Source organism: Girardinichthys multiradiatus, chromosome 8 (genome assembly GCF_021462225.1).
Source record: "Girardinichthys multiradiatus isolate DD_20200921_A chromosome 8, DD_fGirMul_XY1, whole genome shotgun sequence".
NCBI lineage: Eukaryota > Metazoa > Chordata > Actinopteri > Cyprinodontiformes > Goodeidae > Girardinichthys > Girardinichthys multiradiatus.
Genome location: NC_061801.1, coordinates 35,520,616 through 35,544,601, shown reverse-complemented (window position 1 = coordinate 35,544,601; position 23,986 = coordinate 35,520,616). Strand labels below are relative to the sequence as shown.

Sequence of the window (23,986 nt, the reverse complement as noted above, 5' to 3'; positions counted from 1 at the left end):
CTCCTGTTTGGCTTTTTGCAGCAACACTCATGTGCTTCCATAGGAGTCTATGATCCGGTCGCAGCTGGTGTGCTTCGTGTTTATGTTTCAGCCCTCAGGAATCAAAGATACTGAGACGTTTTTTGCAGCAAAAATTATGACTTCCACTGTAGAGGTTGACACTCCTTATGTCCACAAATGTCCACAAATGCTTGATTCAAATAGAGCTGCAAACCTAAACATTAAAATCCAACCGATGTATGTATGGTTTACAGAGAAAAATGGAGAAATGTGACATAAATAGTTTGGAGTGATGTTAGCACCAGGAATCGACTGGGACTAAAATAAAACACGAAGCACATCAACTTCCCCTTTCCCATTTTACACACAGTGTTCTTTCAGATTAATAAAAAAAAGCACCGAAATGAATTTCTTCACATAAACATATTGATTGGAGGGAGGTTGATGGAGGAAAATATTGTTCCATTATGAACTGTGAAAAAAAAAACATAATTAAGGCAAGGTAGAAAACTCAAAGTAATGACTGAAACTTCATGCAGACACTGAAACATGGCTGGATTTGGCTGCTCCTTTGACTCTTAAATTCAGAAACTTGTGATTCTGTGCAGGACATGATGAAGGAACAATGAGTTCAGATTTGAAAAGCGTGACATCGAGTTTGAACTTCTTTCCCTTTAGAATCCCACAGGATGTGACACCTCCACAGATGTGAATTGTGTATGTGATTGGCTAACCCCCTCGCTCACAGAACCACAAACTGGTTCTGTGAGTGCATCCAGTCTTGAGTTAATGTGTAAAGTTGTATCTGTGCCCCGCAGCTCCTTCAGTAAAGTCCTGTGCTTGTGGACGAACTGGGGAGGCTCTTCACTTCTCTGACTGATGCACGACCGTTTTCTGAAGGCACCGTACTGTATACTTGTGTGTATGTGGGCACATGCATACATGGAGAAGTAAAAACCAGTCCGCAAAGCCGATTCCATCCACTGGTGTCAGCCCACAAGGCATCACCATGACAACTAAGGCAAAAATCTCTCGACATAAAAACAAGGCATAATTTTGTACTCCTTATTTTAGTTTGTCTGATCCAATTCTCCGCTCAACCAACCTTCCCGACAATAACCATTAGTACTGATAATAATCTCTATTTAATAAATTATCTATACTGTACAATTAATTCACCTGGCACAGACCTGCAACAAAGGGGAGCATTTTCTTTTTGCAAAATAAAGCTATGGACAATAAGTTCCTGCTGTGACATTATAGTAATGTCTCTGCTGAGCATACAGAGGCGGAAACACAGCAAGACAGTTTTTCTTCCTCTGTACAAAAATTAAACATGACACCTTGCAAAAACAAAAGCTTATGCATAATTAGGAAAAAAAATCAAAAAACAGAGTAAAAATCCTTGCAGACAAAATAGTTTTCTTTTTCCTGGAGAAAGTGAGTGATTTCCTCTGAGGACAGCAGACACAATTTGGTTCCCGGTTCAAAAGGAAATGGGTCCGCTGGCATGTGGAGCCTTACTGCACTCCTTCTTCATCCACGTAGGTCGAAGGAAACCATCCGATCTGCAGATGGGAAAGAGATGAGCCGCATTAATTGAGTTCATTGACGTGTTTTTTTTCCTTGATTGCAGAAAGATAAACATCTGCTTAACAACTAAAGTGAAGCTTCCTAACTCAAGCCGGGGTTAACCCAAAAACACCAGAATTTTCTAAAACTACCAGTCCTGCTGTTAAAGCAAACAAGCTTTTCCAGTCCTAGTTTTATTTGCATAATAATTCCCAGCTAATAACAGAACCATACGTGCTTAGTATTTTTGTTAAGCTACTTCAGGAAGCAATTGGTCAGATTCAGTTTTCAGTTCAATTCAGTTTTATTTCTACGGCACTAATTCACAAAACATGTCGTCTCAAGGCACTTTACAAACCCAATTCAATCTAAGTATACAGATTCTGTATAGCTTATCATAACTATCAAACAGTGAGGTCAAAGTTAGTTTATTATTCAAATCTGTTTCTATCTAAGGAAACCCAGCAGATTGCATCGAGTCAGCGACTTGCAGCAATCACTCCTCCTGGATGAGCATGTAGAGACAGTGGAAAGGAAAACTAACTTTTAACAGGAAAAAACCTCCAGCAAATGCAACTAGTTTCCACAATGATTGGCACCCCTATTAGATGTATATAAAAAAAGGTATTAATCTTTTATTGCAGTAGCTTAATCTGTCACTAAAATATTTACAAAAATCCAACTGTTATTTCAAGATAATTTATGGCCTGATGCTAATAGGACAGCATGGTTTGTAACATTTTACAAGGCTGGAGCTTTCAAACAGCAGGGTCTCTAGATCTCTCTAAAGCACGGGTCAGCAACTAGCGGCTCATCATCACCGGGCCTTCTGATGGTGGTCAGAGGGCCCGGTGGCGCCAATTGTGTGGAGGCCTCTCTTTTGCCAGTGTGCTCAGGGCAGCTGTGGCTATAATGTAGTCTACCACTGTCGGTGTGTAAAAGTGTGTATGAATGGGTGGATTACTGATTGTAATGCAAAGCGCTTTGAGGCTGTTTAACATCTGACCAGAGCATACAGTTTCAGATTAAGGCCCAGCAGCAAACTCCACATGTATACGTTTATGACAGTAGTACAGAAAAGGCTTTTTTATAGAATATCTCCCAAATAACTGGCTGGCATGTTGATGGTCTCATAACATCTAATTCTCTCTAACAGTGAGCTTTAGAGATCACTTTATCTTCTCTAACATCCTCCTTTCTTAGATTTGTTTTGCAGCACGGGTGGCCTTTATTTTGTCATTTTTAAAATAGGCAGCCAGGAAATGGGGTGAAAAGAGGGGGAAGACACGCAGAACCGGTTGCCGTGGCCGGGAATCAAACCAGGGAAGAGCCTATCGAGGGCCGAAGCCTTTCTATACATGGGCCACGCTCTACCGCTGCACCAGCGCCGTGCCCCTTACATCCTGATTTTCTACTCCAGCTTCAGGCCACATGTCTCAGGCAAAGAAGTTGACCTAGAGCGACCTACCAATCTGTGTATTGGTGTGTAAATGACTGCATGTTCTGGTGCTTTAAGGAGTCTGTATGACTAGAAAAAGAGCTTTACAAGTTCAGATTGTTTAGCTTTTACTTGGATCCCCATCCAGCTTTGTTTGTCACGGTTCCAATCATTTTAAACGTTATAATTATTGTTCTGACTGTAGATATGATCACGAAGCTATTTTCTTGCAGTCATTACTTGATGTATGATGATCAACACATTTGCATTACTTGACTGGTATGCTTGCAGCTCTTTCCCAATTTTCAAACAACACATAGTACTGAAAACATTAAATAAAAGAGCATCATGTTGTAAAATGTACTAGCTGTATCACCCACATCTGGCCTTACAGCATACGAGACGGTTTAAAAAAAAAAGTAAATATTGCTCAAGTATTGCCGGTGTAAAAATAGGCAGAAAACAGCCCAATCTTGATACCATGATGATGATGAAGGTGGTGACAGTAGAAGTGGGAAGTTATTATCAGTTCGGTTCAGTGTCAGGGAAATATGAAGTGGTTTTTCAGCTCTGAGGTGTGGGCTGTGAAGACCCTGCAGCACCGGCCAGAAGGCAGAAGAGCTGATGGCAAGTCTCAGTTTCAGCTCTCTGAGTCTGTGGCATATTCTGAAAATGTCATCTAGTCTTGGATTAGAGACTAGGTGATTTTCCAGGATGTATTCATGACTCTCCTGAGGATTTTCCTGTCAGAGTCTGGATTGTTTTTAATGCTATACTGTGATACTGTATGTTGGATTGTTTTCTGTAGTGCAGGGATTGAAGGCTTTGAGCATCTTGACAGACAGACTGGTTTCCATCAACCTCCAAAAGAAATAAATGTATGATCCTCAGAGAAATGGGTCCCCAAAGACTTAAAGCAAAAGACAATCTCCTTTTCTCCACCCGGGGGGATTTCTTTTGTTTATGTGATATTCAAAGTCAAATTAGCAGTCTTCTCCATGATTTTGTGGACTGCAACATTTCTGTTATAAAATTATTTTTGCCAATATGTAATATTCACCATTCTCTCAGAAGCAAGATGTCAGACTTTAAAACAGAAACGTATGGCTTTGAGCTAAGTGAATGCACTCCTTCTGACACCACAGGAGCACATTATGATGGTTAAATGTTCTGCTTAATGGTGAACATTCCTAAAATAAGCTGCTGACATTAAATTCACATTTCACAGCCAGGTTTTAACTCGCTTCTGCCAGCCACCTGCTTTAATAGTTTCCTCATTAAATGTAATCTCGGCTGTTCCAGACTTTTATCGCAGAACTTACTCGTCCGTTAGCCTCTCCTTTCCACCAACCCTGGTCTCCGCCAATCTTGCTGTATATTTTGACAATGTCTCCTTCCCGCAAGGACAGCTCTCTCATGTCTCGTGCTGCAAAGTTATACCTGGCCACTGCTGTGCTCACCACCCGAGGAGTAAATACTGGAAAATGGAAAACAGTGGGAGTATTGATAAAATGTATTACCAGGGTTCTTAAATATTGTACATGTTTTACTTGTGAAAATTATAAACAAGTTTACTAAATTTCACTAGGATGGATGGATGGATGAATGAATGAATGAATGGATGGATGGATGGATGGATGGATGGATGGGACTTTATAACAGTAAGACAAGTCATTTAGGAACCTGGGTTGAAAGTGCCTGTGACAGACTTTTAATAATAAATCCAATTACATTTATGGAAAGGAAACATTGAAATAATATTTAAAAACGTAAATTCATGCCACTGAAATGAACAGTTGTTCAGATATATGGTCATAAATGTCACTAAAAAGGCACTTCCGGACTAATCCTTTGCGATTTTGTTGCACTCTTTAATGACATGAAAGGGGAACCCCGGTACTTAAACTGATCTTTGCTACAATGGCTGACAACTCAGAATCGGATGTTTTTTTATATATATTTCAGTCACGCTCAAAGAGAGACGAAGCAGAGTCAGAAAAAGAAAAGTCAGCTGTCATCAGGTAGCAGAATACGTTTTAGGTGCAGCTCCTTATATGTTGGAGCTGCTAGCAGAGACAACAGCGCCACCTGGCAGTGAAACAACCGGAGGCGAAGCTGAGCAGTATGGAGCAGGAGCAGCAGATGGATGATTCAAGATGTAAGAACACTACCTGGTTTGTCATTTTTTTAAACTTTTATATTAGAATCATATATATATATATATATATATATATATATATAGTATGCAATTGTAATTTAACTTATTTTAATAATAATTTCGGATCTTTAATTATTGAAAGATATATAGCAATATCTAAAGATACGTTTGCGACAAGAAAGTTCTTACCTGCTGAGCCTTGATCCGTTTGGCTACAGCAGCAGCAACCTTTTCTTTGGCGATCTTTTCTCATTAAATGCTCTGAACTGTGTGACTGTAGACTCTGCTTCAACCTTCTCCTTCGTCTGTCAGATATCCCAACCTCTGACATCATTTCTCTTGTGAATTCAGAGGTTTCTTGTTCGGAGCAGTTTGTTGAATAGTCCTCAGATCGCAACTGGCTTGGTGGGACCAGCCCATGTGTCTCTTGTTAGATTTCCAGCTCTGATCGTCTTCCCTTCAGGAAAATAATGCAGAATGACAGCTGCCGTCGTAGTATTGCTGCTACCACCAGCAATGCACCGTTTCACCATATTAACGCTGTTTTACGCAACTTGGCTTCTACCAGAACTGTTTATCTTTGACTGTCACACAATGAATGACCGGAGACTTCCCCTTTAAGGTCACTTCTGGGCGACTTTGGACTTCCAAGCTTTAACAACAAAATATACCTATTATCTTTTATCACGTCTTTAATAGCAATATAATGTCAATTACTGCCCAATTTCTTCAATATTAAGATGTTTTTTTCAATTTCCGCATTTGTGGTAAAAGCGTGTCACGGGCACTTTAGTAGGATTGTAGATGTAAACTTTTTTACAAAAAGACAAATAAGCATGTTATAATAAAAAAAAAAAGAAAAACCTTTCTTTCCTTCATTAAATGAGGGAATGTCATCTTTGCAAAACTGCAATGTTGCTAATGAATAGAATGCCTCAGAGAAGAAGTAATGAGAGCCTGAGAGCACAAACGCTTAGTAGGTAATTTCAGGATAACAAGCGTGAGAAGTCAGCAGGAGCCCAAAAGAGTACCTGACCAGAAGGGAGCAGAGGTCTGAGAGGAGAAGTTCAGGCCTTGTGGACTGAGGAAGGAGAAATTGTAGGAGGCACAGGTTGCTGCTGAGAGGAGGAAATAGAAGGAGAGAAAAGCAGAGAGGAAATGAAGCTGGAAGATGTATGAGATGCAATTCATGCTGAGCTAAAGCAAGAGAAGCAGGGTTAAAAAAGGAGAATGTGTAGATGTTCTGTTCTCACCCTAATTACAGCTGATCCATTTCACACTTCCACCACTTTATCAGAGTCAATTTGCATATTTTTAATGTTCATTTGTGAATAATGTATGGGTAAGCAAATAGAGAAACAGTTTATTTTCCCACAGATTAGCTAAACATCTGCCTGTTATTTGGCGTCAACATGTTTAACTATATAACCACTCCAGACATGAACTAATTAATCCTTGGCATGTTTTTATAAAATACATCAGCAGCTACACGTTATATACACTCCTCCTCCTGAATGTTACATTAGTTTTTGTTTTTTTCTTTTAACCGTTACATTAGCCAGGGTGAAATAATTACACAACCTACAACTGCAAATCTCTTTAATAACAATAATTGGATGGACAACCTTGAATTAATTGCGGATTTTCTATAATTCAAACTGAATCAAAATTACCCACACAGGGTCCAATACGTACATACACCCCAACGAGTATTTGGCTAAATGTCCCTCACAGCATACAACAGGTTCTGGCAGGATTTTTGCCCACTTTCTTGACAGAAATAGTAGAATTGTTTTAAATTAGTGTGTTTCTTGGCATAAACTTTGATTTATGCATAACCCACAAATATTGGAGTTGAGGTTTGAGAAGGGCGATCTAAAACCTTAATTCTGGTCTGCAAAGCCAGTTCTGAAGTGAGTTTGGGATCATTGTCCTTATTAAACATCTAAATGTGTCTAAGTTGCAGCGTTCTACCTGATGGCTGAAGGTGAAGTAGAAGAATTTGGAGGTAGTGCACCAGTCCCTCCTCCAGCAAAACACCCCCACAGCATGATGCTGTCACCCTCGTATTTCATAATTGGTAGGGTGCTCTCAGGCTTAGAGGCCTCCCCCTTTTTCCTCCAATTGTAAAAATGGTCATTATGATGGACACTCTCTGGAATCTCTTTCCTCAACAGTACGATGGATGCTAACTCCTGTGGTGTTTATAGTTGGACATACGAGACACCTTAGGTATTATCCATAATACGAAGACATGTATTTCCTTTCCTAATTTGTTGGCGGATTTATTTCGATTTCTTTTCATGCTGTCAGATAAGGAAGCAGTGTGCTGAGTTGTTGCCTTGAAATACATCCACAGATGTGCCTCCATTTTTACACTTAACCTATCAGAAGCTGTGAAAAAGCTTTTAATAGTCTGACATGTTGCAAATAGAAATTATTTAGATAGATTCTGGTGATTATAGATTTTTTTTTTCTTTTTCTAGTCCCACAGTTATTTCCCATGTCTAAACAGTGCATCTTAATCAGCCTAGCTGGTTCCAAATATAGCTGAAACAGAAGGGAACCGGTCTGTTTCTGGTGGCCAGAGTGAACAAAGGCAGAGCAGTCTAGGACAGAAGCCAGAGCAGGGAGACAGCCAGTATTCACACAGTCTAATGCACAGAGAGGACAGCCAGTTTTGTTGCTCCACAAACCTCTGAGTTAGCTTCGTTTTCCCTTTGTATCACTCTCTCTGCCTATTCTTCTCTGTTCCCCACTTGCCTCCCTCAATTACTCTTTGTATGAGTCAAGAGAATCTTTGAAATTGGCAGGAGCAGAAGACCAGGAAAGACAAAGTGAGTAGGAGGTAGTCTGTCTGTTGTTTTACCCAAAGTTACCAACAATGCGCAGCAGCTGGACATGCATCCAATGCACATTAGACTCCCATGGGGCTCATTGCCAAACCAATAATTACTCATGAAGGCAGGTGGATTTGCAAGGACAAGGTGCAGTCTGGGCGGAGATATCAAGACCATGAATTTTCTAGCTCCACATTACAGTGACGGCACACCAACAATGGAAGTCCATTTTCTTCTTTTTCTTTAGGCTACACCTACTTCACAAGTTTTAACACATATTTAGCAAAGATGTGACAAAAAATTCCATGTCAGTTTTTTAAAAGACACAAATTATGAATAAAAAGCCTGAACTCTTCATCCTCTCTGTTCATGAATACTGAAGCCAGCAAGGCATGGTCATTTCTTATCTACATTGCATACATTTCCTGATCATAAGTGATATTAGTAACCCACACAGACCAACCAGTTCATCGCATGTGAAGCAAGGAAGGGCCTTTATAAAAGAGCAACGTCGACCTGATCATTACCAGGCTTTGAAGAGAAGCTTAGCAACAAGAACCACTTAACATTGTAGCAAAAAGAGATATTTTGGTTGTTATCCTTTAATCCACATTGATCTGCAATCTAATTGTGACAACCTCTTCAAGGCCTTTGGGTGTCTTGTTCATGTGCTCACCCTTAGATGTCACAATTTTATTAATCCAGCACAATGTCACCTAAACTGTAACAGGAAGTGAAACCAAGTAGGAGGAAATTAGATAACATGCCATCATGTGGGACAGATGGAGTTTGCATAAGTCCGGCTGTGTTAGAATCACCTTTATGTTTGTGAGCAGGATGGCTGAAAGGGTTGCAGACGGGAACTTTACCTGGTGAGCGCGTGCTAGCCCGTGTTAGCGAGCGCTCTCTCGACTTGTAGGGATACCTCAGCGTGGTGTCTAGCAGCTTGAAGCTTTCCTTCAGTGAATGCAACTGATAGTACTCCACCAGCTCCTGTTGCATGACACCACACATAGAGTTTGGAATCGGCAGTGCTTTGCAAAAATATTCACACTCCATTAGGCCACTTTGTTTGGTCATCTTAGAACCACCAACATATTTTATTGAGACCGTATGCGATACATTACCACAAAGTAGTGAAAAATTGTAAAGTGGAAGGAAAATAATTAATGGTTTTTATATTTTTTATTAATAAAAAGCCCTGAGCAGGCCATGCTCTGCCTTTATTTTGAATCTTTGTAGAATCACCTCCTGCTGCAATAACAGTTGGGAGTCTTTGGGGGTGTTTGTCAATCAACACATCTAGAGACCGACATGTCTGTCCAGTCTTCTTTACAAGATACCTTACCCTCAATATGCACATATGGCATTTAGATTCACTGGATTTTATGTAGGGGTTATCTTAGTAAAGGGGCGTGAAAACATAAGCACTCCCCATGTTTCTATTTGTAAAAAAGTAAATGCATAATTTTATTTCCATTTCACAATTTTACACTACTCTGTTTTTCACGTATATTGCAGTTTGTGGTTTTAACGTGACACAATTTGGGGAAGCTCATGCCATGTGAATACTATTGCGATACACTCATCTGCACAGAAAACTTATTTAAGCAGTGAAAAACAGTTCCTGTCTTACCAGAAGACTCTCAAACTTCTTTGCTTCAGTGATGTGGATCCAGTTGTCTTTTTCAATAACTTTGATGTGTTTTACTTCATCGTTGAATCTGCACAGAAACCCCAAAGGAAGAGATGTTAATTTAATAACGTCAAGTTTTAATTCCTGTTAAATACCTCTGTAAATCTAGTGTACTAAAGCAAATTAAGTCTTTTCTAAAAGGTAAAGATGACTGTCGGATTTGTTCACTTATGCAAATGCATGAGAGGCTCATCCCTGCAGTCATTTTGCACCCGTGTTACAGGCTTGGAAGCAAGTTTGCAAATACAGTCCTAATTCGTCACGATGTGACAGCTCCAGCAAGAGCACAAACAACAACTTGTGTGGAGCACTGTCTCCAAAGAGATAAAAAGTACACCAAGAAAGCAATTATGCTAATTAGTTGGAGGCAAAAAGATGCTCTTCAAAACTGGCTGGGGGTTTCTTGTGAGTTTTTGTGTTTAATGGGATATAAATAAAAACCTGAACAGTTCCTTGTCCAGCTCTACGAGGAATACTCACTTGATGCTGATGGCGAACCGCTCTGCCTCTGCCGTCCTCTCCCTGATCAGGTACGTCCCGCTGCAGTGGGATTTCAAAAGGTTGTCCGCCTGCTGGCGCTCCATGTTTCCCGCAAACCTAAGGAACAAGCAGGGAATTGCACCCATGACATCAGAGTTCAGAACAACGTGCTGAGTTAATATAGATGTTTACCAGCAACAAAGCTGCTCTAATTATACAGTGCAACTACAGATCTTCATGTCAAAATTCTGTAGTTTTATAGGATAAAAGTTCCAGAGTTCTCTTTTTATACCCCAATTTCAGAGTATAAACAGAAAGGCTTCGCAAGAGTTTTAATGTACGTATTTCTACAAAGGTCAGGATCTAACAATGGAACCTGCAAAAACCAGAGAGTGGGTGGATGGTTGGAGGGTTTAATGGATGGGTTAATACATGAAAAGAGGGATAGATAAAAATGTTATGCAAATTTTCAAATATTTCTCTAAACTCTGTTTTCTTGCTCCAAACGTTTCCAGACTTCGTAGGAACTCTGATCATAGAATAGCAACCTCATGATAACATCAGCCCTGCATACAGAGAATACGTGTCCTGGCCCTTTAAATCTACAACGCTGAGATGTTAATAGTTACATACCAAGGATATCCATAGTAGTCTGCATCTCTTGATGACTGCCGGCTGGATAATGACTGGAAAGGCTGTTACAAATGAAGAAAGGAATGCATTATGCAGAGTAAATCACTGGTCAACTAGAGAATGTATCAGTGATATTTTAGCTAAACCTAGATGTACAATGGTCAGACACAAAAGTAAGAAACAGAACAAAGTTTAGGTTTGTTTCTCAAGTTCCTCCTGCACTTTCCTCCTCTCCTGCTGAGATTTGGACAGATTCATTAGTGGAAGAACTCCATGCAGAACCAGTTCAGCACAATGTAAGCTTTCAATTTTCAGTAGCTGAACCACGAGCCTTCAGTTATTAGTCAAGTTTAAATGGAGGATTTGCATTTAACCAAAAAGAGAGGAATATTCTGCATGTGAAGGACAGCTGGAACCTGGAAATTTTGGCGAGGGCTAAAAGCCCATTCATAGCAGTAGTTGACTACTAAACAGAAAGTTATTTGTGAGCTCTCATTATGTTAATGTTGGTCAGTTAAACACTCCTTGTTGAGTTCATAATTCATAGAAACTAGAAATGGAACCCACGAATGCATTTATTTAAAAGTATCAATGGGAAAAGACTCTCCAGCAGGATCCTGCCAGAGTCACAGAAAGCAACATGCTTACATAGCAATCTATTGAAATTATTTAAGGGTGAAAAACTGAATTTTCTATAAGCAAGCAAAGAAACATTTTTTTTTTTTTACATTTAAAAAAGGTTTGGTGTGCTTTTGTATTCATGTTCTCTGAATCATTACTATGTAGAACCACCTTCATTGCAACATCTCCGTCTCTATCAGCTTCAAACATCTAGACACTAAAAATAGTTCAGCCTCAGTTAAGATTGGATGGAGAGTATCTATGAGCCTCAGTTTTTAAGTCTTGCCCAGACACTCCATTGGGCTTTGACTAGGCCATTCTGACACATTCATATACTTTGATCTAAACCATTGAATTCAGAATCAGCTTTATTGCCAAGTTCGTACATACAAACAAGGAATTTGACTCCGGTACACTTTGCTCTTTGGTTTTGTTTTTGTATGACATAATATACATATTTACAATGTACAATATACACATATATAATAAAAAGGTGCATTTGCAACATCTGTATGCTGTTGTTTTGTACTCTATTGAATGTTCAACAGAGAAACATCCTGGGGGAAGAAACTGTCTCTGTGGCGGCTGGTTTTAGTGAACAGTGCTCTGTAGCGGCGGCCTGAAGGTAAAACTCTAAACAGTTTATGTGCAGGGTGTGTGGGGTCTGCAGAGATTTTAGCAGCTCTTTTCCTGACCCTAGACCTGTATAAGTCCTGGATGGAGGGAAGGTCAGCTCTGATTATTCTCTCTGCAGTCCTGATTATTCATTGCAGTCTGGACCTGTCCTGTTTTGTGGATGAGCTAAACCACACTGAGATGGATGAAGACAGGACAGACTGAATGATGGCAGTGTAGAAGATGACCAGCAGCTCGGTGTTGTTGAGGATGGTGAGGGGGGTGTATGGGGGTGGTGTTCTCCGAAAGTCCACCACCATTTCCACAGTCTTGAGTGGGTTCAGTTCAAGGTAGTTCTGACTACACCAGTGTACCAGCCGATCCACCTGCTGTCTGTATGCAGACTCATCACCGTCCTGGATCAGTCCAATGACAGTGGTGTCATCTGCAAACTTCAGGAGTTTCACGGACGAGTCCGATGAGGTGTAGTCATTTGTGTACAGGGAGAAGAGGAGTGGGGATAGAACACACCCCTGAGGGGCACCAGTACTTATTGATCTGGATCGGGAGAAGATGCTCCCAGTCTCACCTGCTGCTGTCGGTCTGTCAGGAAGCTGTTGATCCACTGACAGGTGGAGGCTGGAACGTTGAGCTGTGTGAGCTTCTGGTGGAGGATGTCTGGTATGATGGTGTTGAAGGCCGAGCTGAAGTCTACAAACAGGATCCTGGCGTACGTCCCTGGGTGGTCGAGGTGTTGCAGGATGAAGTGTAGACCTAAGTTAACAGCATCATCTGCTGACCTGTTTGCTCGGTAAGCAAACTGCAGGGGGTCCAGCAGGGGGCCTGTGATGTCTTTCAGGTGCTTCAACACCAGCCGCTCAAAGGATTTCATGACCAGAGACGTCAGGGCTACAAGCCTGTAGTCATTTAATCCTACGATGGTGGGTTTCTTGGGCACTGGGATGATGGTGGATCGTTTGAGGCAGGAGGAGACCTCACATTTCTCCAGTGATTTGTTGAAGATCCTTGTGACGATCGTAGCGAGTTGATTTGCACAGGCTTTCAGGCATGATGGGGAGACGTTATCAGGTCCTCCAGCTTTCTTTGTTTTCATGCGCTGAAAGAGCCTGTTTACCTCTTCCTCGGAGATCTTTAGTGCAGGCAGAGGACCTGATGGTGGCTCTTGCTGTATGTTTAGGACTGTTCTATTGGAAGGTGAGTCTCTGCCTCAGTCTTAGGTTTTTTGCTGCATCTACTAGGATTTTTTCAGGATTTTCCAGTATTTAGCTCCATCCACCTTCCTCTCAACTCCTACCAGCTTCCCAGTCTCTGCTGAAAAAAAGCATTTCCAAAATGCTGCCACCACCATGTGTCAACATAGGGATGGTGTGTTAAGAATGATGTGCAGCCTTAGTTTCCTCCACATAGAGTTTTGCACAAGGCAATTGTATCCACTGGGTTTTATTTAAGGGTATCAGATTAAATGGGACGGAATACAAATGCACACCACACAGTGTTCTTTTGTTAAAAAAAGGAAAACATTTAGCATTTTCTTTCCACGTAACAATTTTACCCTCCTTTGTGTTAATCAAATAAAATCTCAATAACATACTTGTAAGTTTGTGGTGGTTATGAAGAGATGTTTGTGGACCAGAACATTTGCTAAACACACATGCATTGAAGTAACTCATTAATGGTGCATGTGTCACGCCAGTAGTAAAATGGTAGAGTAAAAAACCTACCTTTGGGTCTAAGTAAGGTTTTACACAAGAACTGGGAAAGAAGCCACTCTTTTGCGTTTGTATCAGTTTCCCCTGCAAGATACAGAGTTTATTTTTTAGTAGAATCAAAACTGTTCAGTCAAATGACATGCTTCAGAATCATGCATTAATGCATGACAGAATAAAATGTGAAAAATATACTATCATGAAAAAATAAAGGAAAATCTGTTTACAGTTTTGATCAGATGTTAGCATCTATTCATCTTGGGCATAAATATATTCATATCCGGCAAGGGTGGAAGGATTATGCAACATTTTCAAAGATTTTAAAAACATTATTGTTGATTTTCTGTAGTTCACACAGTATATACATACATGTAAATCTGTTAAGTGGTGCTGAAGGTTCAAGAATATGTTAGAAATTGAAAAGGTCAAGGCCGGTTAAGGTTGGTGATCGTGATTAAGTGCAGAGTGTTGTCCATACAAATTATTTGTTGGACAACACTCATTCGCCCCCCTCAAATGAAAGGGAACCGGTGTTCAAGCAGTTTTTGATCAACAGGGGTTAAAAGGGTACCAAACAAGAACGGAGCTTCTTGCTCCAAAATGGATGCCATCAACCTTGACTGAACTCTGCAACTGCTGGCACATGGGTACATCGATTAGAACGATTCGATTAGAATGCTTGGTGCTAACTGTCATGCACGGTGGTGGCAGCAGAGTAAACAACTCAAGCCTATTTAAACACTATGAAAAAAGCTTACTCATCAGTTGGAACTCTGAAGATTAGGGGTTTACTGACCTGAATTATGACATAAGCTTTATATATATATATATATATATATTTGAGTTCAATTGTATGTCTTTAAAGCATGGACCTTCACTGTCCCCTAGTGGTAACATCATAGGTTGCTGCTGATGACAGGTTTAACATAATGCAAAAGCTTTCACTCAGAATGTTTTTCTTTCCTGGTACAATAACCTGGAATTAAGCCAATAAACCAGCTTGAGAGACGCTATATTCACTTGGCACTGAATACGTATTACATCCACTACATGAGATTGGATTCTGATGTGAGATGATGCCCTCACTAAAAAGGGAACACATCTGTCAAGATTACTCATCGGTGTCAGACAGAAGCTAGACTGCCTTCACTGTGTCCCACCTCAAGCAATCGATTCTGAGCTTCAGCAGCCCTCTCACATCGCACAGAGAGATTAAAACCATTGTTCTGTCGAGGGATAACCAACTTTAATAGCCAAGATAAATTCACCGCATCTCAAAGTCGCCCCAAGTCGGTCTTGGAAAAGCAGGACCAATATTAGTGGATAACAGTCGATGATTTGGCAGAGACGAAGAAAGATCCTGCAGCGACATCAACTGTCATGCAACATAAATAATTTATTACAGATCAATCCCCTTTAGGTGTGAAGTTTTGTTTTTTCTTTTATAAGAAAATACAATCAGGAGCTGCTCCTTTTATTTCAAACTCAAATAAAAAAGAAAGAACATGAAGACTTTCTCAGTATTAAAGTGATCCAATCCATCATGTTGCAAAATAATCCGTTAACATTTTTGCAGGTCGATCACCACAGTTTGAACGTTTTTAAAAGGCGTTTTAGCATTCTTAATGACTTCCAGGAGTCATTAGGTGAGTCAAGGCCTCACGATGAAATAAATGTGTTAATTAGCTCTGGCAGTGTGGCTGTACCAGTATTTTCAGGACAAGATCAAGTGTGTTCTTTTTGTAAAATATGAAAAAAAAAGTCAACACTAGACTCAAAAGCTGGTGGATTCAGCTTTTTTCATAACTTTAGTAGTTTTCTGTCAGTCAGTCGGATTTAGCTTCAATTCATTGAGGTTTGCACACATTTATCTTAACGTCAAGCCATCACACTAGTGCCACAGTGTTTGACTGTCTTAAAGTCCCACAGAGATATAAAAATCAGATTGAGGTCTGGACTTTGACTGGGCCATTATGGCATGTTGATTAATGTTTTTCAGCCATTCAGTCATAAGTCTACTGCTGTGTTTGTTTCTATTGTCCTGTTAATGACCCAGTTCTGGCCCAGGTTCAGCTGTCAAACAGACAGCCTCACATTTCACCCCAGAAAGCTTCCATATACTGAAACGTTCATAGTCAACTCAAAGACTGCAAAACAAGCCCAGATCTTCACCAGTGCACCACCGTGCTTTACTGTTGGTATGCAGTTTATGCTTACATATAGTGTTTTAGTGACATTAACATTTGGAGAAGGAAGAGGTGTCACTCACTAAATCATAAAGTTACTTAACCTACCCTCCACATCATAAAAAGTGAAAACATGGCACATTAAACATGAACTTTATTGGGGGGTCTCTGTCTGGATAAGACACACAATAGCATAATTGGTTAACAGATCCAAGAAGCCTCAGACATATGAGATAGAAGGTGTTTGCCAAATATGAGAGGGTGTTTACAACGCTACCGGGTTAGGATTTTTTGCAAAAAAAAAATAAAAAAAAATGCCTGTCTTAATAAAAAGAAAAATCAGTGCTCAGAATATAAATTCAGCTTTTGTCAGTCACTTGGGTCAAGCCTCAGATTTTTCTCTGCCCTCTGAGTTTTTTCGCAATGTTTTGCGTTTTGTTTGCTTTTTGAGATTTTCAGCTTCGACTTCTCAGTTTTTTTCTTCCACAAGAGTTCTTTAAAGTTTTTGGAGATTTTTTTTATCAAAAATCGTCTCAGACATCTGTGAGCAAAGAAGTTATCCTACAGATATGCTCCAAATCAAGGACATTTTATCAGCAGCACCTGGTTGCTACTTTTGTCCTGCAATATTCTGAAAGAAGTTCTTAATTTTTCTCACGATGTCGGCCTATTTTTGTTAAATAAATATTATGGTTTGTGGACTCAGGTCTGAGTGACTGGCTGCTATACCTCCCACCATGGGGTGTCTGGATCGCCCTTTAACAACTCAATGAAGTCTCCTGTTTGGAAGCAGAGAGGGGTCTTCCCTGGGGCTGTTGGTGTGCCGTGGTAGTTCCTCACAGCCACCATCTTCGGACCTGGAAACAGAGTTTAGAGAGGCAAGAGAAAGTAACAGTTCAGGGTGATTTTGTCTGGCAAGAGGGTTAAATTGGTGTTTATGTGTGAAAATCACACATTGTTCTTTATAGTTCATAGAACATCAAGTATGAGATTTTGAGGTCAAATGAAAACATTTTTTTATATGTGTTCATATCAAATAGCTGTTTAATAGACTTTAAAGCAGTTTGTCTCAGTCATTAGTTTTTGGATCAGACGCTACAAAACTGAAACAATGATCTAAAATATCACAATCGGCTTAATTGGCAAAGATTGTGTGCACGGGCACATGTGCTTACATCATACAGGCAGATACACACACTATAATCATAACTTAGGTTTTTTTGGTTACAGAACTGTCCTGACTTCATCCACTCAACTATATATATATACAGTATATATATCTAGCTCACCAGACAATTTCACATGTCTATTTTTAATGGCCTGCCATTAGGTTATGAAGCACTCATACCATTTAGACTACATATCCCACAATGCACTGAGACAGCCCCTTTCATGACTCCATGGCCCCACACAGTTTTCCCCTTCATCCCTGAATATGCCCCTGCTTCGCCTCCAGGCCTAATTTTATAGTATCTGCTTGTGCAAGCAGCTGTTCTCTGTGATGAAGATGAACAAGACGGACCATTGAAGCAGTTTTTCTGATGCATGCATACAAAATATTCTCAGACTTTCCACAGCTCAAAACCTAAATCCAAACATTAATGAACTTGTTGCCAAGAAACGATGCCATGCATCATCATCATCCTCAGACAAAATGGCAGAAAGAGCAGAGAAAACCAAATATGTTCTTTTCCAAGTGTTGTTATTAAAGTAGTTTTCTTTTTCCTTTGGCATGTTATTTTTTTTTATTTTTTTTTTTTAAGTTTTCACCAGCTTTTTAGTTTACACTTGGTTAAATGTATTTTTATGAAAAAATAAAAATGTTTTACTTAGAAAAACATACTTGTTCCAGCTGTTAAACATCATGTTTCTGATTGAAACACTGCTTTTTTATTTTTGTTTGGCCCATAACAAAGTCCATTTTTTAGGTTTTGGCCTCTTTCTGTTATTGAGTTTGGCGTACCCGGTCTACACTTTAAAAAGGTCATAACATGACATTTCTGACTCATTTTTGGCTTTAGGTCTCATATGGTCGAAATTTCTGAAAAACTGAATTTTGTATTGTTATTAGTTCTGTATGTAAAGAATCTACACAATATTCCCATTTTTAACTGAAAATACTCCTCAAACAAAATTCTGTTTGAGGCTTACTAAAATCTTGGGCTGAATCTAATTAAATTCGGAACAATCAAAGGCCCACTCTGAAGGGTTCCTGATGTTATGCCTGAGCTACCCAGAAGATGGCGACAAAGAGCTGTTCTAGGCCAGAGCTGCTGCAGCAGCCGGCAACAAGAGAGTTAACAGAAACATCAGAGTTCAGAGAAGCTCACCAGGCGACATTCCAGGCTCCTGTAAAACAGACACCAGAGCATGATTAGATACTTTCTAATATTTGAATATATGTTAAGCTCAGGTGTGTGTTGCTGGGTGTTAAATAGAACAAGTCCACTCACCATGTCGTGTGGATCTGAAACAAAACAAAATAAATATTATGTTACATTTTAAAAGTGAAGAAAGAAACTGATTGCGTGGAGTGTGTTTTCTAATGAGATGACTAACAGGGACGCAGAACAACAAACACATGATGGAAACTACAAATTTAATTACTTATTCCTAACATTAACATTTCACATTATTAACACTTAACATTATTTCCTCTAATTACGTCCAATATTTGTCCTGACACCTCTGTTTGATTCTCTTAACCTTGGCTTATTTCAGTACGTAAAGTTAAAGTTTAGGTTTTCTATGCTAAACTGAAATGAGCTTTAACATAACATAAACAGCCAATGATTTCAATGATCATCTGAACTGAAGTTGAAGAAATCTACAGGAAACATTTGGGGTTTGAATCCCCTGAAGGCTTAGCTAAAATGAATCTAAACCAATGGGATGATCATGTGCAAAGCAGCCAGATATAATAAATATGCTGTAACACACAAATTACATTTTTTAACCCCTATTTCAAAAAACTGGACGCATAATTGTCCTTTTTTAAAGAATAAATCATACAGTCAGATAGAACACTGATAGATGCACCTGTGACAGTGAAAAATCGTGATATCTTCAGTTTAAAGAGTTACGATGCAAAAATCCTGAAACCTGCTGGAGGAATTAATCCTTCCGAAACCAAGTATGAAAACCCCCCGTAGGATATGAAATGGCTTTCCCATGATTCGTCCTGACTCCCATTTGCTGTTCCTCTCTTTGGTACCAAACCCACCGACACACTGAATTAATCCCACCTTCCTTCCCTTTGTCCCCTGCTGTTTGGAGCAGCATGGAACATACAGCCCCTTGTGAAGGCATTTCTGGTAAAGATGTAAACACCTTAAGACAAATGTATCTGTTATTGCAGCTGCATAATCACACACTAATAAAATATATGAAAATCCCATCTTTAATTTGATTATATTTTTACTGAGGTTAATAACTTACATTAAGAATATTTTTTTTACAAAACAAATATTTCTGCATAACAACCATTACAATATGTCTATTGACCAACTAGTTGTTTTGGAGGGATGGCAGGAGAAAGCGTACTCTGTCCTAAACATCAAGTGTGCGTGGAGCTTGCTAAACTGTATGGAGACGTTAAATGGAGCCATCATTGCTGCCATTTTCAATTAATCTGACGGTACTGTGTTCTGTGTTTCTGTTTCTATGTATATATAAACCCATCTAAAGATAGACATTAAAATTAGCTCAGGCTACAAATGTTGGTATCTGCTGATCCTGAACATTTGTTCCTAAAAAAAATAAACAGGAAAACTGTATAAAATCAAAACCTTAGAGCTTTAGTGAGATGAGATTAAAACTGAGCTTTATCATTCAGAAAAAAAAGAATATGTGGAAAAGCTCCTCATGCCCACTTTTAAGCAGGGTGGGGGATCTGTGATGCTGTGGGCTGTTTTCTCTTCAAAAAGCCCTGGGAACCTTGATAGATACCATGGTATCATGAGTGCTACACCATGGCTTAAATAAAAACTGGATTTTCTGTCATATCATCACAAACATAAACTTAAAGATGCAGAGTTTGCTAAACTTTGCTTTGACTTTAACTGGAACAATTTGCTTTGGTCCAATGAGATGAAGACTGTGGTTTTCACCATCAAACACAATGGGTGAATATGTGGAAAAGCTTCTCATGTTAAAGAAGGTGAAGGATCTTTGATGCTGTGGGCCTGTCTGTTCTTCCAAAGATAGAAATAACATTTTTTAAACAAATCTGGAGGACTAAGCCTGAAAACTGAATATCAGTCATCATTAGATCTTTCAATAGGATAATGATCCAAAATACATGACAAAATCGACACATAATTGGTTCGCCAGACACAAAACTAACATTGATTAATGTCAATCTTAGTCCCCAGATATTAATCCTTTAGAGAAACTTGGAATTGTACGAAGAGTTATGTTCAAATATCTCTCTGTGCTGTCCTAGTATGACGCTGCTGCAGTAAAAGACCAATTTAGTCTTTTTACACATATTTCCAGGAGTGCAAATCATTGAGAAAGCAGCTGTACTGTTTTCATACAGACCATTAATGACACTATTTGCCACAGTTTGTGTCGGAATGCTGCCAAAAACACTCCTCAACTTCAATAACTTAAAGTGAATAACAGATGCTCTAAGAGACAAAACACCTACTGATTTTACAGATGGTGATCACTTCCAGGCACTCTTTGTGAGCTCCCGTTCCACAGCGAGAGCAGTAGTAGCCCTGATAGAAAATGCCCCTGGAGGAAACACACACACACACACATCTTCAGAGCTGTAATGCAAACAGGAAGTGCCTCAGACACACATTAACCCACCGCATTAGGGGCCTACTGCTTTTTTTTTTTTTTTTTTACATTTCCTGCTTTGTCATTTTTTAAAATCATAAAACGCACTGGCTTTGCTTTGACCCATGTGGTCCAGAGGTGTTTCTGTAATGGCCACTGTAAAGGCTGCATGCATAGCAATGCTGCCACACGGAATACCGACTCCTATAAATCACGACAGGATGCACTGGGGACGCAGCACTAATTAGCATCTAGATGGTTGGTTACTGCCTCCACCGGCTTTGTAAATTTAGGTCAGAGAAGGCCGTGAAAATACACACAGCACTGCTGATCCGGCTTACTGATATAGAGGTGAGAGTGGTGATCCATGACAACAGTGGGTCATCCCCCTGCTGCAGTTGAGGAAGCCTGCTTTGGGCTCACGGTTGGGATGTTAGGAAATATCTACGTATCAGCAAACTTTTCATATTTGTCACATCACGCCGATAAACCTTAATGTATTTTTTTAAGGTTTTTGCTGCATACCATTGGCCTTTATTACTGGGGATAACTGTGTTGAGGAATATAGCCTCTGCATACGGTGCTCTCCCAAAGAACCATGGGTGCCCCACAACTCAATGTATTGTATTAGGATTTGATGTGATAGAGCAACACAAAGTTATGTAAATGATGAAACTGTAGAAAAATGATACATGGTTTAAAAAGTCTGAAAAGAGTGGTGTGTATTTGTATTCAGCCTCCTTCAGTAAATATCCCGTACAACATCTGCTAACAGTCACAGGTGCAGGTCTTCTGGGGTGTGGCTCTTCCAGCTTAAGACATCTACAGACTGGACTTTTTGACCATTCTTTTTTGCAAAGAAACTCAAGCTCAGTCACCATCCGAAACATACACTTCTAAGTCTTGAGCTTTCATGTATTTTGGTCTAGACTTTGAATAGGTCATTCTAATAAACGAATATGCCTTAAACCTAACCTGCCTCTGGAGCTCTGGTTGAATACTTCGGGTTTTTGTGGTGATAGAAGATGAGCCTCTGCCTCAGTCTCGAGTCTATTGTAGCATCTAAAAGGTCTTCTTTGGGGATTGTCCTGTATTTAGCTCCATCCATTATCCTGTCAACTATGCCAAGCTTCCATTTCCCTGCTGAGGAAAAGCAATCCCATAGCATGATGGAGCCACCACCATGTTAAAGAGTGGGAATAATGTGCTCAAGGAGATGTGCATTGTTAGTTTTTTTCCCCACACAATGTTTGGCATGTAGGCAAAAAGATTTAATTTTGGTCTCATCTGACCAGGCAACGTTCTTCAGATGTTAACTGTATCCTCTAAACCACTTCTGGCAAACTGCAAATGAGACTTTTACGGCTTTCTTTCAACAACTGCTTTCCACTTGCCACTCTTCCATAAATGTCAGACTTGAGGAGTCCAAAACTATAAATGCTTCTGTCAACGTACTCTACCACCTGAGCTGGGGATCTCTGCAGCTCCTCCAGAGTTACAATGGACCTCTTGGCTGCTTCTCTAATTAATGCTGTCCTTGCCCAGCCTGTCAGTTTAGGTGGACGGTCCTTGTCTTCGCAGGTTTGCAGCTGTGCCATATTCTTTCCATGTTCAGATGACGGACTGAAGAGAGCTTTTTGAGATGTGCAGACCTCTGGGTATTGTGTTATAACCCTGCTTGAAAGTTCTCCACAACTGTATCCCTGACTTGTCTGCTGTGTTCCTTCATCTTCATGATGCTGTTTGTTCTCTAATGTTCTCTAACAAACCTCCGAGGCCTTCACAGAACAGCTTGATTTAGACTGAGATTTAAATGACACTATTTATTAATTAGGTTACTTCCGAAGGCAGTTAAAGCAGAGTAAAATGTGCTGAATATTAAAATATAACAAATTTTTTAAATGAAATAATAAATACTGAAAACTATCTGTAATTAACCTTCCACTTCACAAGTATGCAGTAGCTTGTGTTGGTCAAAACAATTAAATCCCAGTAAAACACACTGAATCATCCTTATTGTTTTGAATTCCTGATGCAGCTCCTGGATACAGAAATCTGCGAGAGGCTACATTCATAGTTCATTATTAATTTAGTACACGCCCCGAAAGCCTTACCTCAGGAGCATCTTGCAGACTCGGCAGTTGGTGTTCTTATCGAACGTGTGCATTTGGAAGTTGTGCTGGTTGGCAGTAGCTCTCTCTGGCTTGATGTTGGACCTAAACAAGGAAATAGCTCCTCATAAAATAAACCGATCAGACAAGGCAGCTTTTAATAAGAATGCAATTACTTCCAGAGATTCTCTTTAAAGACTACATTGCTGAAAAACATGATTGCAATGGCCTAAAGGTTTCACACTGTATGGTGTGTAGCAAAAAAACGGCTATTTACTGTAAAAAACTATTTATTCAACTGAATTTCCAGAAAAGCAACGTGCTGCAATTCAAAACCCATTACAGCAGGTAACATTGATTTCCTCTGTGTAATCATACTTACATGGCCATCTCAAACTGCTCCATCCATTTCCTCTTTGTTTCTTCAGTTTTACAAAAGAACTGGAAGCCCTGCTTTCCTTGCAGGTGGATCAGGTAGAAACCATAAGACCACTAGGGAGAAAAAAGTGAGCGTAGGGGAGATGGGAGAGGGATATGTGGATGGCAGTGGCAGACAGAGATGGACAAAAAGCTTGTGATGAAAGCGAATTTACGTAAACTTGTTATGTGCTTTGTGTATGATCACACTCGGTTCGGAACTGGAAAAAAAATAAAAAATCCCTTGCATGCTTTGGCAATGCAAAAAAGCTGGAGAGCCAGCCACAGAGCAGAGAGTTACATGTGCAATCACAGCATGACACCCAAAGACCAACACTTCTAAAAATAGACCTCCATGAGAAGAGTTAAATAAAAGGGGGTCACTTAGGCTTACCATTTTTCCACTTGACTGGTAGGCATGCAAAAAAAGAAAGACACCAGAGAAAGACCCTGTTACACATGCAAACATGGACGGAGACATGCAGATTCAAAAAAAAAAAAAAAAAAAAAAAAGCAATGTTAGACCAGTGGCACAAGGTACTGCACTATGTTTCCATGAATCCTATATGGCCTTCTTTGCATTTACATGATTGTTCAAGCATGGACGAGCACAATGCACGATTGGCACTTTAATGCATTACTCATACATATCTGGAATTATCATCAACAAACTCCTTTGGCTCAAGGACACCATTTGTAATGGT

The 23,986-nt window shown here is 39.7% G+C and overlaps 1 protein-coding gene across 12 annotated transcripts in view; it reads right to left on the bottom strand.

The window, feature by feature from the left end:
- Nucleotides 1-147: 147 nt before the first annotated feature.
- The window catches only part of vav2 (vav 2 guanine nucleotide exchange factor), a 288,765-nt gene continuing 264,926 nt past the window's right edge, over nt 148-23,986 (bottom strand). For 4 of the 12 annotated variants that reach the window (XM_047372613.1, XM_047372604.1, XM_047372605.1 and 1 more), the window contains 15 exons: nt 23,677-23,691; nt 23,248-23,357; nt 22,869-22,970; nt 20,618-20,706; nt 18,420-18,433; nt 18,297-18,315; nt 16,696-16,823; nt 13,796-13,867; nt 10,818-10,879; nt 10,185-10,301; nt 9,645-9,732; nt 8,878-9,001; nt 6,200-6,286; nt 4,333-4,487; nt 148-1,568 (listed from right to left, as the gene is read on the bottom strand). In XM_047372613.1, the coding sequence (XP_047228569.1) occupies nt 1,521-1,568; nt 4,333-4,487; nt 6,200-6,286; nt 8,878-9,001; nt 9,645-9,732; nt 10,185-10,301; nt 10,818-10,879; nt 13,796-13,867; nt 16,696-16,823; nt 18,297-18,315; nt 18,420-18,433; nt 20,618-20,706; nt 22,869-22,970; nt 23,248-23,357; nt 23,677-23,691 (1,230 nt within the window). In that variant the 3' untranslated portion in view covers nt 148-1,520. The remainder of the gene's footprint in view (nt 1,569-4,332; nt 4,488-6,199; nt 6,287-8,877; nt 9,002-9,644; nt 9,733-10,184; nt 10,302-10,817; nt 10,880-13,795; nt 13,868-16,695; nt 16,824-18,296; nt 18,316-18,419; nt 18,434-20,617; nt 20,707-22,868; nt 22,971-23,247; nt 23,358-23,676; nt 23,692-23,986) is intronic. The other 8 variants (XM_047372608.1, XM_047372610.1, XM_047372611.1 and 5 more) reach the window with 5 other exon arrangements.